The following is an 18,526-nucleotide window of genomic DNA, read 5'->3' as shown; positions in this document are numbered from 1 at the left end:
ACAACTAGAAGAGTGGACTTCCGTTCTTCTCTAAGGTAAGCAGCCACGTGTCTGATCAGCTTAATGAGCCATTTGCACACGTACTTACATTCCTCGCACTGCATGTCGTTTTAGCACGTTTAGCGATAACGCGGTTTTCTGTTTTGAATAATGTTTACAAAAGAACTCGGAACGTGAAGCAACGTACAACAATCTTGTTAATTTGTAATGAATACCTTGGGATAAAAACGAACAATCACAACGAAGAAACTGATATTTTCACTTTGATTGAGACTTTGGCACGTTAGGCCAGTCCCGTTCAGCTATCGCCCGTGTGGGCAGAGAATTTGGTTCCCCGAGTATAAGCGACTTGGCAGACAACGAACCCCGCCTCCTTTCGATGGTTCAGCTTACGACAATATTTTTCCTACTGACGTCACATTGCCCTCAACTATGCCCGCGGACATCGGCGGGCGCCCTTGCCCACCGCAAGGCTTGCTAGACGGGACTGCGTTAGGCTATCTCTTAGGCTTTCACGAATCTACAGAGTCTCCAAACTGAACAGAATATTTTGCAAGAAGGAATGTTGAACAACTGAATCATTGATAACAGTTTTCAGGATGATAAACAGTCACCCGTTTCTTACTTTCTTATCTATTTCTGATGCCTTCCATCCTTCATTGTTAGTCCACTATTGTTTAAGAAACGGTTATTTCTCGCGCATTGCAATAGCGATAAGCAATCAGTACGCACATTTTTGTTCTAATTTCATGTTCTCGATTCGTAACCGGCACGATCATCGATGTCCTTGGACCATGATCGTACCGTGCGACTTATTTATCCACAATAGAATGACATGTTTTTAAAACCGTGAAGTCAACTCTGTTGGGAACACACTGCGATACCACTTCATAATTCGAACTCGACTGATATCGTTTGCCTCTAGGAGAAAAAATGTAACTCGATACCTTTCATCGAGTTGTTTCCTAAGTCCTGCTTTAGTAGTATCTTTCGCATAAAAAGAATTTTTCATATTGTAATTATTTAAAGAAAAAATAAGAAAACGATGCAGATACGTCGTCGATAATGAATTGATTTGGAATGGTGGCTCTGAACGATTTTGCGAAAAGAAATTGAATTAGCACAGAACAGTTTTAAATCATCTTCCGAACATATTTCGTTTTCAATCGTTCGAACTGTCCCCGAGCAGTTTCATTTTCGACTAGTATGATCGTACATACAAAGCAAAAGCAGTATTGTGATGGAATTGGCAAATAATTGCAGGTTTTGGTTCCGTGCGGCCTTCGAAAATTGTGGCACGTAAGAGCGTAATTACAAATTTTCTAACCCGTAGACGTGAATCGAAAAACATAATTGCTAGAGGTGTGCGGGTACACGAAATGTCGGGTTTGAGTCAGGTCGGGATCTCGAAAATTTATAAAGTTACTCGGATACTCGAAATTGTGATCGGGTCGGGTCAGATTGAATCGGACTCCCGAAGCTGCAATCGTGTGAGGTGAATTTTGAGGATCCCAAAATTTGTAATCGCATGACGCTTTTCCATGAGTTTGTAATCTAATTTTTCATTTTAATTTCTCGGGTACCCGAAAATTATAAACTTACGCGATCCCGACCCGAACCGACTGTAATGTCGAGTACCCGAAATCGCAGGTATCCGAATTTTATAAATTTTCCGGATCCCGACCCGACTTGACCCGAGGCTCGGGTACTTGCACACCCCTAATGGTTACCCCAGCGTCTGGATTTAAATCCTCGAACTAAAACTGAAACTTCTGCCTTGAAACGAATTAGTGTTCCCATGTAATTTTTCTCTTTCTAATACCGTTAACAAGTAACAGTGAATCTGTTATTTATTTGACGTGCGAACCGAACTGCTTTCTAATTGAATAATAAATAGAAATATGAATTTTGTAGTATCTAGCACTAACTGATTAATGCGTCACATCGTGGAACGAATCTGTGAAGAATTTCGAAACGTATTTCGCGCGCATCGTTGAAAATCTACTTCATAAATTAGAAACACACTCTGCGGGGAAACTATGAAACTAACGAAATTCATCAGTATTATTGATTAGTAAATGTCACGTACGGAAGAGTTCAAGACTTTAACTGTTTATCGAGGATCGTTATCTTGGCGCTCGCATATATCCAAATCGAACACTGCAATTACTGCTTCTCATCATACGCTTATCTTAAATACAATCATTTTTATTCAATAAGAAATTGTTAAATCTTTAGTTAGCTTTCCTGTTTCCATCAAGTATTTTATTGGAGTCATATTAAGTATATATATTTTGAAATAAGGTTTCGTGTTTATATAATTAACGTATTATAATTAACAGTTAGTAACAAACAACTTTATAGAAGCACTTTGGTTATAACGGAGACTTGTGGGATTTTAGAGAATTTCAAAAGAATTTATGTATTGCAGTTGTAAAATATTGAAAGATCACGACTTTTTTATACTCCAATAGATTGTAAAAACTTTTGAATCCTTTATTTAATATGTTTATTTTGATCTGTTGTAATTAATGTTTTCTACGAAGAAAGTCAAAAACGTTAATTTATTTGTTCAGTATGCATCTTCGAACATTTTTCTGGTGATTGCTTGGTAACAAAGAATTTAATCAATTTTATCTTTTTATCTACGATTACAAGGTTACATCTGATAAACTTGAAGACTTAAAGAAATAAACAAAATTTCTTTTTCCTTTAATTCGAACTGTTCTACAATCCCATAATGTTGCAAAATTGTGATTTTTTGTTCGGAAGCTTCAATTGTAACGAATGTCTGTTTTTCGAAAGAAGTTTCCTGAAGTGTATATTTATATCTTACTAATCAATAAGAGCGGGATGGATGCAGTTGTTATAGGTTAGTATCTTCTTTCGAAAAAGAGCGTAAGCGTCGGAACATAAATAAAATTACAATACTGTCAAACATTTGCAAAAAAGCACGTTAAATCATGTATATGACTGGTGTATAGTTTACTAAATGTAGTATACATCCACATTGTTTTTCTGTCTTCTTTTTTATATCACAGCATATTCTAGCCTTGGACAATTAATCCCAGAAAGACTAACAAATAAGCCTCGAGACTGTGCGACTCATCTGTGTAAATAACAATTTATTTCCGACGCTTTTCTAGACATTTTTATTAGAATATACCTTGATGAAAACATAAACGACGATAAATAATTTCCTTGAAATATTCTAATTGAAACAAATAATGTTTATCTCTCTCTAAATTCGTTAGTATTTCCTTTGGTCTTTTTACGATTGAATAACGAAATTTATTCAACACTGGAACCACCGAACCGGTTGAAATGACCTTCAAATTTCTTATTTTCAAATTATTAAAGTTATTAACATGTTTCTGCGGAAAATTATTAATGAAAATGATTTAGGTGTACATTTACGTATTCTTATTATTATTATTTATTTATTGCTTTAAACAACATAAGGTTTATGTAGCATACATTTAGGTATATGAAAAAATGGTTGAAACGGAAGTTATATGGTTTCAAGAGTAGCAAGCAATGGAATAATGAACTTTTTGCTGTCTTATTTTTCTATTGAGATATAATGATCATCTTGAAATTCTATTAAAACCCCATAGGGATAATACACGGGGTACAAAACTAATAGTTACCGAGGTATTCTTTAAATGATTTTTAATGGAAATAATTATTGAACAACATTCATTTCGATAATTTTTTCATATACCAAATAGCTTACAAGTAATTTAGGTGGCAATATTTAGCTGAATCACAATGTCCATGTCTGTCGTTATTCGCCTTATCGACTACAATGCACTTCAGCTGTAGCGAGTCTAGCAAGCAAGAACTTTAACCGATTTCAATATTCACCTGCTATTAACCTGATACGTGTCAGCCTTAACAAGTTAAGAATAATGCTGTCCATCAACGTGTCTTATAAAATTCGCACGCTTACTGCATCTGCAGTATCCGTACTCCGCCTCTTCCCCTCCCCGCATCCCTCACTTTAAGCTCTTTTTTTAATCGTTAGCCTGGCGTGTCCGTGGAATTATGTAACGGTGCACAGGTATCAATAACGTTGTGAAAAACCATGTTGCCGGCGTTGAACCGAGATGTCAGTCGCGGTCAAGGCGACCATGTCCAGAGTTCAGATTGACACTTCCGTGCTGGTGGAGATGTGTTTCTCCGTTCACTTGAACACGTGTCACGAGCATAGAATTACTGGAGATCAGTGTGGGACAGAATTCGCTTGTACTTGTTATTAAAGCATTTTCAGTGAAAAATTTCATCTGAGACCAGTTGAAGTTCTTTCATCCAATTACTAAACTTCTGTCGAATCATACTCTGATCAATCGGTGATCAATGGATCAAAAACAATAAAAATTTTGAATTCAAACTTGCTAGTTTTACTTATTAATTTTCAGAGAATATACCGGAGTATTTTCGGGATGTCTTAAAAAGAACTTCATATAAAAATAGATAATATAGTTTCTTAAAAAACAAAAATTGTTTTCAACATTTTTAGTCTGTACGGGTGTTAAAATGTTCGACTTTTCGATTTTTTGTCAAAAAGAGTTTGCTTGCTTTTTAACCGATAAAAGCGGATGTTGTTTGCAATATTTGTATTGACTTTTAATTCAAATGGCGAAGGAATATTTCTTGAAGATGTCTACCAAGTTTCAAGGAATTCACTCAACTCAAGAAGTGTTGTTTCGAGGAAAACGTGTTTAAATATTATGTTTCCGCTTCAAGCGTCGATTTCAAGATCCATTTTAATAGAAACGGAAAAAATTCCATTTTTTTGGAAGCTCTCAAAGTAAAATCAAAAGCATCTCGTTTAAAGCATTTCAAGTGGGTTGAAGTCCATTAAGTAGATTCAAATCTGTACGTTGCAGAACTTTGGTTAATATATGTAATTTACTTCTATTACTTCATCACTTGCACAGGTGGACACTACCTCATAATTGACAAGAAAATATTGCACTGCCCCATTTGTCATTTTTCCGCTTGTGAGGTTTTATTAATCATGACTAAACGAGTCTATATCAGTTGCCGTTTGTACATTTTCCCATAATTACAGATAAGTAGATATAAATAAATAAAATTTTGTAATAAAAAAAAAGTTTTACAATGAATCCAAAATGTATTTAAACACTACATCTCCTGTAATGAAAATGCTTCAAATTCGAACGTCTCCAAAAACTTAAAAAAATTTTTCTCTTAAATAAAACTGTCACAGATTCGAAGCCTCCCAGTGTTAATAAACAGTGTGTAATAAAAAATAATTATTGTCATAAATATTGTACGTTTATGTTATAAAATTAGTATAAATCTTCCACTTATGTCTAACTTTTTACCTTCATGTTTTGGCCCGCCAAATATTTTGGAATTTACAATTTGGCCCACCTAGGTAAAACTTTGGGAACCCTTGCTTTGAATATAGGCAATTTTTCGTGACTCGGGTATTTAGTGTTCAAATACTTCTTCGACCCACTGTATATTTTTCCTAGAAACAGTGAGGTGAATACAAGGAACTGTAGCATCCACAAGCATTATATTGATTATTTTGAGACCACCACTAACCTAGAACAGTCTTCATTAATTATTTTAGAGTGGCAACCGGTGGGTTTTGCGACAGTCTTTTATGCTATGCCATATATTAAATTAGTTTATGGAAATTTTAATACAAAATCTTGAAATTTGCATAATCAATTTAATAATTGCATTGGTAGTAAATACGTTAGAGCCACTAATGTCCTCGGTATTTTCATATTAATTTACTTTTCTATTAAAAAAAAACCCAAAGTTTAAATAGTTCTCCATATTTTTCTTCAACATTGATCTCCAGTACCAATAGATTTACATATTCGAACAACGATGTTCACATTTGGTGAAGTGTGAAAGTGTAAGGCTTGAAGTAAAAGTTCGAGAAAGTTTATGATTGATCTTGAACTCTCACCGGAGCATTTTGTCGAGTAGGTGCTCATTATTTAGATGTTGACTATTCAAATGTCAAAGATCATTACGAATTGTGCAATATGTACATGGATCGGTTGATAACTTTTCGTGGAAGTCGAACGAACTTGTATACAAATACACACTCTGTTCCTTAAATTAGAATTTACTCGATAGAGATTAACGTTTCGATAAGGAGACGCGAAATATTTTACAATAACATCTAATTTCTGAGAAACTCCTATAATACTTTTTATCAAATCAACCTACTTGAGACATGTAAAATTAAAGTTAAGATAACGTATTCCGACATTGCATAAAACTGATCCATATTTATTCTCACACAAAATGCATACAGTCAGTCCCGTAATTGATGGCACATTCATTAAATCAAAATAACTCTTTTATAAATGGACTAAACGACTTCAGTTCTTCAGCCAAGCTATTGTGGATGGAACAGTTTACTATGTGATATGTAATGAAAATTTTTGAAAAATTGCGTTTGGTCTGAATTACAAGATAAAAGATAGTAAAAGTTGATTTTTACAACTTTATTATTTGGGCTGTCGTTTAGTGAGAATAATAATAACCTGCGATATAGACAGTTCTTGGTAATACCATTGCGCACTGTCAAACATATCAACCATGAAGGTTGAATATTACCTACCATTGCTTCACGCTTTATCCTTTTCGTTTGAAAATAAAATGCATCTATTCAATAACGATTTCATTAAATCGTCGGCGTAACGTCATTTTCTAGTAATAGAATATTTTTGTGCATCTACCTTGTATCTACGAATACCATATTGAAAAATAACATTTATTTTCAATCACCGGCTACCACGAATGCGATAAATCCATTTAATTGAAATATTATTACTGTGCTACTTTTATAACAAAAATGGATAAGTCAAATACAAAACAGTAAAAACTTACGAACTTAAGAACATTCGTCTAATAATTTCAATTTTTTGAAGCTATTAAGACAGAAAATAAAATTTTTTTATCGCCTGCCTTTTGTAATTGACGTAGAAAGTTTTTATTTTGCATAAAGATCCGCAGTCTACTGATAACATAACAAAATTCGTCGACTATGTCGGTCTATGCATCAGCCGAATTATGTCACAAAAATGTCATTCTACTATTTTGCATGAACCTGCAAATTATTCCATCGTGTGTACCGATGAGACCACTTTGCATGCTTTGAAACGATCGAATGATTTTGTTACTTAATTTTAAATCGATTTTTAAACGTGTTTTTTCTTCTGGTCGCATGTTAATTCTTGTTAAATGTATCCAGGTCATGAACCAAGAAGTCAAGAAGGAGACTCCGCTGCAGTTCAAATTCCGCGCGAAGTTCTATCCCGAAGATGTCGCGGAGGAATTGATCCAAGATATTACGCTGCGGCTTTTTTATCTTCAGGTTTGTACCAAAAATTGCTGATTTTTTTTTGTGCCCATATACAATAGAATACGAGTAAATTCTAGGGGTTTGCGGATACCCGAGCCTCGAGTCAGTTCGTAATTCGAACGCCCAATTGCAATATTTTCAAGCACTCAAAAAGTCTAAGTGCAAAATTAGATTGGAAGGCTATGAAAAGGCGCCAAACTCTTGTGATTAGAAATTTGTGGGATCCTCGAATTTCACTCAATCCGACTTTCGGGGTCCCGACTGACCCGACCCGAACCAGAAATGTTTTATATCTGCACACCCCTAGTAATTTCACTAATAGTCAATGAAATCATTGGGTTAAATCAAATCTAACTTCATCCTAACACTCTCAGCTAAAAAAAAATTAAAAATGTGAGAAACACAAACGTGAAAACTTGCAATTGACGCAGAAACGTGGTCTCGTAAGTGACGTAAATGTTATGGGGAAAATCACAGATGGAACGTTGTTGGGCAACGCTGAAACATTTAGATAAAAGGAAGAGATAAAGTGGAAATGCCTTTTAAACAAAAAGAGACCATTTCTGTCCTCGATGTAATGTGAGACAGTATGCTGTTTCGAAACGTATGCATCACGCAGAAGTAGACTGTTAGATAACTCATATCTGGAGTGAAATTTACCGGAGTTTAATTCGAAGTGAATTTATCTCTTTCATTTCATGAAAATGAGTAAAAAATGACTTTACAGTCACAGAGAATCAATGTATGTGCATATGTACATGTATATCTTACTTTTTGGCTAGAAGTAATCTCTTATGTATATTTATTTAGGAAAGTAAAACTAAATACATATGCAATACACTGCAATGGAAATATGAGGTGCCTACAATTTGATTGACTATCGTACTTATTGTAGTGAGATGACATGAAAACCCTGGCAGGAATACGACAGGAATGCGGCTGTAAGTCGTCCGATGGGGTCATACTACACGCATTTTCAGTTCTAGTCAAACTATTGGCTACAGTGTGTGTCATCAAAGCCTAACCATTGGATACGAGCGAGGACCCCTCTTGTCCCTGTGCTACCCCGGGGAAATATTTTTCAATGTCAGATATGTCACGTATTTAAAAAAAATCAAGATTTACAATTTCTCGGGATGAACGTGACATTTTTAGAATTACTGCTAATCTATAAAACGTTAAATGGATTATCAGCAGAACAAAGCTTTTAAAACGACAGAAACTCTTAAAGAAATCGCCGCTAATGGATTGACATAAAGAGGCACGATTAGATTTCCAAAACAAGTTTCAGTGACAAAAGTGACGTTGAGTTTCTTCGCATCAACACGCATGACATAATGTATGTGTACGTTGTTGCAATATGAAAAAGGTTACATTTCAGTACAATGGAGTACGTGTGCAAGATAAACATTTTCTAGAAACATGTTAGCCATTTGATCGTCAGATCCGAATATTACTGAAAAGTAACAAACAATTTAGTGAACATGAACAAATTAAAAAATTCATTTTAAATAGATATTACAAAAAATGATACATATAGATTACTACAGATTGATTAAAGTTATTCAAACGTATAGTACTGATATTAGATTTGTGTTTTCTTACAAAATGTCCAATTCTAAATAATTTCTCCTTGAACTGAAACTTTTAGAAATACTACAAACAGAATACATATGTTAGCTAAAGCACTTCGATTTTCGCTACAAATATAGCTGTCTTACAGTTTATTCACGAGGTGTATATACCCAGTAAACAATTTGCTTTTGATTTGCTTTGAATTTGCTACCAAAATTTGTCTACAAATTCCGACCCATCTACTTCTGAATTAGGCGCGGTATTTGAATGCAAAGTTTACAGCCAAAATTCCATGCCAAATGGAAATCAAATTGAGATAAAACCTTGGCCTCCTTATAGAGGGCAGGTCGGTCGCACTAAGAGTAAATACCAGGCAAAATCGGAGGAAATTTTGCTGTAGGAGAGAAAACACTATAATTTTAAGATCTGTAAATATTTCAATCTTAAAAAATAAATAAAACTTATAATTATTTCATTTCGAATTCCGTTTTTCCTCCTACAGAAAGATTTCCTCCGATTTTGCCCGATATTTACTCTTAGTGTGACCGACCTACCCTCTATAAGGAGGTTTGGTCTCGATTTGCTCTCCATTTGGTATAGAATTTTGCATGTAAACTTTGCACTCAAATACCGAGCTATCTATTTCCGCATTAGGCTCGGAATTTGTTAACAAATTTTGGTGGCGAGTTATTTGCAAATAGAGACCAAATCCGGCTTCGAGTATACTTTTGACACCAAAACGACCGGCTTTTGCTTGCAAAGTACGATTACAAACATTGATCAAGACTTGCTCGAAGCAAACCATCTGGCAAAACCATTACCTTAAGCAATCACTACACCGAAATTAAGAAAATAGAGACACTATTCTGCATGCAAAAAGAACTGACTATATTAGAGCTACGAAATCTAGAATTACGAGATAACAGTTCAGTAACATTCTACAGGGTGATTCAGAAAGTGTGCCACCAAAATTAATATGTGTAATAATTAATTTTTGTCTGTTTTTCTTTTTCGTCGAGATATAAAGGTCGCCTTAAGTTCCTTTATCGTAAAGAGTAAATTTTAATCTTATGGTTGAAGAGAGAATTGAATCTTGAATAAAAAATTATAAGGGTATGTGGGATAAACGGCTAATAGTTATTGAGATACGAATCTTCAGTGAATAACAAGAAATTTTCGTATGTATACACTGTGTAACAAATGATGACACCGTCCTTAACGATTGTTCGACATTCAAATTGAAATGATTGCTGCGGCAGAAAATGAGTAACCACTAAACTAATCTGTTTTCGACCTAAGACCTCTAAAACAGGACACCAAGGTACATCGATTAATTTGAGCATTACTCGCATCAAAAATCATTTATAAAGGACATCTCGGTAACTGTTAGTTTTTCACCCAATACGCCTTTATAGTTTTTCATTCAGGGTTCAATTCTCTTTTCAACCACAAGATTAACATTTACCCTTTGCGATGAAGAAACTCAAAATGCCCTTTACATCTCGATGAAAAAGCAAAATAGAAAAAAACCAATTATTACATTGTATGCTACAACTCTTGAAACCATACAACTTTCGTTTCAACCATTTTTTTCATATACCAAACAGTTTACAAGTAATTTATGTGACACACTTAACTGAATCACTCTGTGTAGCGTATGCAACTATTACTTTGGATGGGAGGTTTAGGGAATATAAGAAATTGACGGTCCATTATTCAACTACGATTGGTAATAGAATCGCGTATGGCTCAATAAGACTAAATTCATAGCTGCACGTTACCATTCAATTCATTTGTGTAGTATGGCAATGCGAAAAGTTAGAAGTATCATTGCACCATGTTACTTTAGCGATTTCTGCCGTTTCTGCGAGGCAGTTTATGACTTAAATCAAATTAAGTACATGCAATTAGAAGGGTAATTAAAATTTAATGTTTCATATATTTCAGGTAAAAAATGCTATCCTTACGGACGAAATATATTGTCCTCCGGAAACATCGGTACTGTTAGCTTCTTACGCGGTCCAAGCAAGACATGGAGATTTTCAAAAGGGTACTCATATTGCTGGTTTCCTAGTAAATGATCGCTTACTGCCGCAACGTGTTGTGGACCAACACAAGATGAGCAAAGAAGAATGGGAAAGTTCGATTACCAACTGGTGGCAGGAACATCGTGGTATGTTACGCGAGGACGCCATGATGGAGTATTTAAAAATTGCTCAGGTAATGATACATATTGTCCTATTTGCCAAAATTTCCGTATATTATAATGTTCTTAATGGTAACGTGTGACCTGGCATTTTTTGTGTGTCTAGGATTTGGAAATGTACGGAGTGAATTATTTCGAAATTCGCAACAAAAAGGGCACGGACCTCTGGTTAGGAGTTGACGCGTTGGGTTTGAACATATACGAGAAGGATGACAAGCTTACTCCAAAAATCGGTTTCCCATGGTCCGAGATTCGAAATATCTCCTTCAACGACAAGAAGTTTATAATTAAGCCGATCGACAAAAAAGCGCCGGACTTCGTGTTTTTCGCGACTAGAGTTAAGATTAATAAACGAATTTTAGCACTGTGTATGGGAAATCACGAGCTCTACATGCGCAGGCGCAGACCTGATACGATTGACGTTCAACAAATGAAGGTATTTTGATTTGTGTCCGTACTATTTTCGTAACACGTTTTTTTTTGTAATAATAATGGAATTTATTTTCAATGCTCAGGCTCAAGCGAAGGAGGAGAAGATTGCAAAACAGCAGCAGAGAGAAAAGTTGCAATTGGAAATTGCCGCGAGGGAACGCGCAGAAAAGAAACAACAAGAATATGAAGAAAGACTCAGAAACATGGCGGAAGAAATGGATAGGCGGCAAGCCGAATTGAACGAGGCTCAGGAAATGATTCGACGTCTGGAAGAACAGCTGAAACAGTTACAAGCTGCCAAAGAAGAATTAGAAGACCGTCAGAAGGTAAGTGTAGTGATCTTACTATTATTAAATAATGTTAAAAAATCGGATCTATTCTTCATAAGTACAAACGTAATTTCTATAAAATTGTATTGTTTTACAAATGAAGCGGTTGAATTATGAGGTTCAGGATGCCTATGATATTCCTAAGATAGACGGGACTGTAAATAGTTTCAATAACCAATCATTTTTTGTATTATTCTGATTATCGGTATCTAAACAGAAATACAGTGAATTCTTGTTGTATGACAGTGCCAACCTCAACCTTACGTTTCCAAGTCAGTGGAAAAACTCATACTGACAGACTCACATCGCTCGTTACACAAGTAAATATCATCGGAATTATATCATATTTGGTTTCATTTTAATCAGAAAAATTCCACGAATATGTTGGTAAAAGTTTCATAAAAAAATAACGAAAAATAAAGGAGTTTTGTATTTGGGTTAGTAGTGGTCTTCTGGTCTCACACCGATATAGCCGACAATGTGTAGCACACTCCTCGGCGACGACGGCTCTCGGAGACGGACATTTTCGCAGTCTTCTTCTCACTAGCGCTTAGTGGCCATAGGTTACTTATGATTTGAAGACAGTATGACTCTCAAATGCGATGCTCGACGAGAACCTGCGATTTCGTATTCGTGTCAGTAAAAAGAACGGCGGGACTGACATACAACGATATTTCACTGTAAATGCAAAACAATTGGCTATCGGATCAAGATTTTCTACTATCTTATTTATCCGAGTATCTTCTGTATAACTATATACTCTTGTATGACGTAGAATACCTTTCTATCTTAAGTACATGATCGATTGACTTAAATGCATTCGGAATGCATCAGTGATTGCTTATGTTGTACAAAACAATCTAGTCGAGCGTAACTTAAATTGTCTGTGCACTTTAAGTAAAGCTAGATGTACTAGAATATAAAGTTTAGTACAATGCATTTGTCATATGAAACTCTTGCACATGAATCGTTTTAAATTGTATTGGACCATTGTAATGTTCGAATTACACAAATAATTCATTGCTTGTTTTTGTCTGTAGGAACTTACGGCTATGATGGAGAAACTTGAACTTTCACATGAAATGGAGGCTGCAGAGCGTGCCAAGCTCGAACAAGAAATAAGAGCCAAGCAAGAAGAGGTACAGCGCATTCAGTCTGAAGTGGAGGCAAAGGATGCAGAAGCAAGAAGACTGCAAGAGGAATTTGAAGCAGCCAAGTATGGAACTTCATTTTCGTTTTATACTAATCTCTAAATATCCCACGATCATTAATTTAACTGTAATATAACAGCGAATCAGAAAAGCTTACTAGTAGATTGCGGATTTGTATACGAAATAAAAATTGCCTGTATTAATTGTAAGACACAGGAGTTACATAAATATTTACTTCTTAATATTTTTATTGAGTTGCAAACAATACAACAGTATTATTAAATTGTTTAAATGTTTTTTCTGTTATAATTTTATCCATTTTCGTCTTAAATGCACGAAATCCGCAGTCTATTCGATCAAATCTTTTAAATATTCCTTTTTTTTCTAATCATGCACGACAATGTTTAATAACTGCATAAGAAGCATACGAGAACATAAGAAACTAATGATTTAATGAATTTTAATTGAATGACTTTGCCAAACAGATTGAGACAGGAAGAGGCAGATAGAGCATATCAGGATAATAGTGCAACGCCGCATCATCATCATGTTGAAGAAAATGAAGAAGGCGAAGAAGATGGTGAATATGATTATATTCCTCATGGTGATGTCACTAAAGATCTTGCTACCGACGAATCAATAATCGATCCGGTCGAAGAACGGCGCACCTTAGCAGAGAGAAATGAACGTCTTCATGATCAACTTAAGGTATTTTCTTTTTTATTTTTTTTTTAATTACTATTAAAAATATTGTAGAAAGAAAGAAATTGAAAGAACCAATAGAAAAGTATTTCTTTTTAATGCGATTTTATAAAAACGATTAAGAAGTAATTATATTAATTAAAATTAAGCAGTACACCTATCTAAAAGTGGTAAACGTTGACAAAAGGGCACCCGATGCATTGACTTTGACCTTGAAATATGTTGTCAAGGTCAACATTAATTTCCGAGATATTCGCAAGAAACTTTAGTTAAACTGAGGTTACAAGTACACTTTATTTTGGGACAAGCTGTCACCGAATAGTAATCAAAATATACAGGATCTCAAAGAGAAGGTATAGTTGAAGTTAGTCGGGGTTAGGATCGCCCCCTTACGAACGTAACCCCAACCAACTTTAAATTCGTAAGATCATTGTCTTTTTTTAAATAAGGAGCAGAATGTATCCAATAACTTAATACTTGAGTATTTAAAGTTTCTTGCAAATATCTCAGAAACTAATGTTGATCTTGACAACATATTTCAAGGGCAAAGTCATTGGAGCTGGATCCCCTTGCGTCAAGATTTACCCTAAAAATATGCATTTATTCTAAAAAAAAAAATGAATTATAATTTTAATTACAATAGCAAGTACTATAAAATTTTAGTAGTTTTATAAGGAGTTCAAAGAGTGTTATTCTTTATTCTTATTTAATATTTTGTCAAGATATGTAAGTCCTCAAAGTAATATTATACGTGTATTCTAACCAAACAACAACCTGTTTCAGGCCCTAAAGAAGGATCTTGCGCAATCACGCGACGAGTCGAAGGAAACCGTTATGGATAAAATTCATAGGGAAAACGTGCGCCAAGGTCGTGACAAATACAAAACGCTTCGTGAAATTCGCAAAGGCAATACTAAGCGTCGTGTCGACCAGTTTGAGAACATGTAAATTATATACTCGTCTGCCTACATGCCTGCCTGCCCATTTCATCCTGCCGTGAAAAATTCTGTTCCACCTTTTGTGAACTCAGTATAATTACTATACCATGTACATGAAAAACGAACAGATTTTGTAATTGATCTATACAAAGAACTATTTTTTAAAACGATTGTCAAGAATGTATTTTTTTATAATATTTTCTTTTTGAAGATGCCTTGAGATCTAAGCCACATCCGATTTATAATGATGTAAAGATTAGAGCTTATACTACTTTTCAAGATACAGCTGCAGTGAGAAAAAAACTCATAATTGGCAAGGAATGCGACGAGCTATATAATGCCGTCTTCCATGTATACTTCCACATAATTGAGCAGTTTCTCGCGGAAATAAATGTTTATATATATTTTTCATCAAGTTTTCTTGCTGTTTTAGCTGGAGAATATTTAAATATTAATATTAACGTTAATTCATAATAATAACTTCGTTATTTTTAGCTATATTGTTAGCTAATGTTGTTTTTTTTCTCTTCCCTTTTCTGCTAAAATAACAAGAAAATATGTTACCGTGGTTTGTGAATATTATTTTATTTTTCCAAGAACTTTTAAACACCGGCGCGCCAGTATTTTTTTTTGTCAAAGTATTACTGTCGGTCATCAAGCGTAATGCCGCACATATGTTGACAGTTTGTTTACTGGTTACCTCTTTGTCGCGGTTCTTATCACGTCGTTGCGTATTCTCCGTCCTTGATAAGGATTTGTACCAAGAAATTTTTCATACTGTTGTAATACATACATATGTGTCATCAGATTACTTTTGTCAATAGCGGTCGCTTATACGTATTTTCCACTTCGATTCTGATTCGTTATTTTACCATTTACAGTATTGAGGATAGAAGCAATAGAAGATATAATATGTTAAAACGATGTCAAGCGTTCAGCATTTACTCCTTAGCGAGTTATAAACAATTAACTACGTATATTGGCCTAAAATAATGTAGAAGCGACAGTTTCCTATACAGAATGACTCGAGAATTGCGTCACCAAATTTACTGTTGTATTCTACATCCAGAAACTAGTATACATAGTCTCATATAAGTATACCATCGAAGTCAATTAGATTTTGAGATACAGATGCTTTTAACATTCGGGCAACGATGCTCGGGTGCATTCGGTTCCTTGCTCCAGGAGTAAAACACTCACTTCTTCGATACTTGAGACCGTTCGTCATGTGTTTCTGTTAAAGCGACAAGGAAGCTAGTAATTTCGAGGAAGTGTATCCTATATATTATGAACTGTAGAATTGCAAAAAATTAAAAAACTTAATCAAAGAAGCATAATCTAACACGACCGTGCATTATGGTTCGGACGAGTACATGAGTAATTTTCCGATAGTCCATCCATGCGGTATACATTTACGGTATGGTCTACATTAGAAATTGAAATATAAATATTTGCCATGGCTGTAATATTTCATGACATAAATCTGTGGTGTTCCAGCAAGTCAGACTATATACCGCGAACATACCCACTGAATCAACATTTTGAACTGCCATAGCTAGCTATTTCAGAAAAACAAGTCACTTGAATGATTATGTTTATAATAGTACGTTTTATATGGTTCAAGGTCAAGAATATTTCATTAAATTTCGTGATGCCACTTTTAATCTCCTATGCATATACAAAATGTCTCGCTTATTTGCAATTATAAACACGGTTTATGATATAGGAATTGTGTGACGCCAAATTAATCGTTTTTGGAGACTTCAGTTTTGAGTGATGCTTGTTCGTTCAGGTGTACTTTCAAACTGCAATATAATATCCACGTATATAATAATAACACAAAATACAGAAAATCTAAAAGTATTTTCTTTACTTGTGCACTATTTCAATTCTGCGAGGCATGCTGTATACGGTTAAAAAAAAATTACGTACTTAAATAACTTAAATTAACGCAACTAAAAAACTAGTAATTTTATGTTAAATACACTCGTGGCCTTTATTGATATACATATATGTTATATTGAAATAATGCTTATATTATATGATATAATAAAGACGTAGGGATATCGCGCGACTCTTTGTACTGCATACCTTCAATTTAAAATAAATTGCGCGGTTCCTATAAGGAAAGGATAGACAACAAGGTTCGATGAAAGCATGGAAGAATGAATGTGTGCGAGAGAATGCTATAATAAAGGTACAACGTACGAATGTTATAAAATGTGTAATATATAGCAGTTTGGTATGCTATAAGGATTTTGAAGCAGTTCTCTTTCTTAGAAAAAAAGAAAACGAGAAAATCAAAAAATGAGCGTAGATTTGATAATCTCCGAATACTTTCACATTTTCGGCGGAGAAAATGCAAACAGAGAGTAAATGATTAAGTAGGGACGATGATAAGAAAGAGTTGAATAAAGAAGTATCTGATCATTGATATATTAACATCATCACATGTTACAATAAACACGAGGGGAAACTACAGGAAATATTAAGGATAAAAATATTTTGATTATATTATATTTAATACTATAATTTACAAATTAGTAGTTATATTATTATTATTGTATTAATATTTACAATCTAGTAGCGTTATTATTCTTATTCTTATTATTATTATTATTACTGAAATAATATTAAAATGAAAAAAAGCATTTCATAGTCGTCTATTTGTACTTATTGAATGTGCATAAAAAATGCTTAAATATTTCATACATTTATATGCAAGTCTAATATTCAACGATGTAGACTAATACCAGTTTTATAAAAGCAACTCTACCCATATAAAACGCTTGGTGAGAACTTTTCAGACATTCCAAAAAATTCTTGTAAAATGTCTCCAACTACGTTGGGGTTTTTTCATATATGTGGAAATTTAAAATAATTTTTATATCTGCAATGAACAGTTTTTTTAATATGTATACGAAATTGATTTAAATGACTACGCCTGGAAAATGACACGGCTTGTCTGTTATACTCCATTCAATCGTATTCAAGGAAATTTGCGAACAGCTCTAACGTATGTAGGGCTATCCATAATCGATACTCCTTATGAAGGTAAAAGATACATTTTTTAATATTTTACTACTGTGTAATATCTGTAAATATGTAAATTATCATACGCTAAAATTTTGGACTTAAAATATCATATGTATAAATTGGTATTATGATACCTTCATAGGGTTATTAATAATAATTGATTTACACTTACAGTGGTGGTCAGAAGAAAATTTTGTATTGAAGTGAACAACTTAATCAAAACGAAGTTACATACTGCAACGACAGTCTTGCAGATATTAATCTAGGTGCTGGATTAACAGAAACAAATTAGACAATGACATTTAATCAGAAGTATACAAAAATAAATGGATATTTTACTTATTCATAGTAAAACTAGCTAAAGAAGTCTTCCAATAGCAATAAGTATAACATCAGCTTCTTGTTATTATTTTTACGTCATGACAAACATTTATATACAAGACTAAGTTATTGTCTATATTGAGTATACATATTATAATGGGACATAACACGCTAAAATCATATATGGACTTCATATTCTACAATCAAATATATAAAAGTTTATGATATACTTTCTTATTAACAAAATGTTAGGAGTAAACAGAAAGAAATGTATTTATACTGTAGTATATCATTATACAATTACAATAAAATTAGCTATATAAAAATAAAATTTCAAATTTCTTGTGATCACCATTGTAAATCTGTGGTGCGCATCGCGTTCATCGTATCACGGTGCTACGATTTCCATTATTACATATCCAAGCGTGTTAAAGTAAGGTAGAAGAGAAAATACATTTCTATTTCTTCAAAAA

At 34.0% G+C, this 18,526-nt stretch overlaps 1 protein-coding gene across 4 annotated transcripts in view; it reads left to right on the top strand.

Moving 5' to 3' along the window:
- Nucleotides 1–18,526, top strand: part of Moe (moesin) — a 42,198-nt gene extending 23,672 nt beyond the window's left edge. For 2 of the 4 annotated variants that reach the window (XM_076791966.1, XM_076791965.1), the window contains 8 exons: nt 1,264–1,299; nt 7,253–7,375; nt 10,886–11,158; nt 11,251–11,580; nt 11,660–11,902; nt 12,946–13,121; nt 13,542–13,764; nt 14,542–18,526. In XM_076791966.1, coding sequence (XP_076648081.1) covers nt 1,264–1,299; nt 7,253–7,375; nt 10,886–11,158; nt 11,251–11,580; nt 11,660–11,902; nt 12,946–13,121; nt 13,542–13,764; nt 14,542–14,706 — 1,569 coding nt within the window. In that variant the 3' untranslated portion in view covers nt 14,707–18,526. Of the gene's footprint in view, nt 1–8; nt 36–1,263; nt 1,300–7,252; nt 7,376–10,885; nt 11,159–11,250; nt 11,581–11,659; nt 11,903–12,945; nt 13,122–13,541; nt 13,765–14,541 lie in introns of all 4 variants that reach the window. The other 2 variants (XM_076791967.1, XM_076791969.1) reach the window with 2 other exon arrangements.

Source organism: Halictus rubicundus, chromosome 8 (genome assembly GCF_050948215.1).
Source record: "Halictus rubicundus isolate RS-2024b chromosome 8, iyHalRubi1_principal, whole genome shotgun sequence".
Lineage (NCBI taxonomy): Eukaryota > Metazoa > Arthropoda > Insecta > Hymenoptera > Halictidae > Halictus > Halictus rubicundus.
The sequence above is the reverse complement of the archived record's forward strand: the minus strand, read 5'-3'. Positions and strand labels throughout refer to the sequence as shown.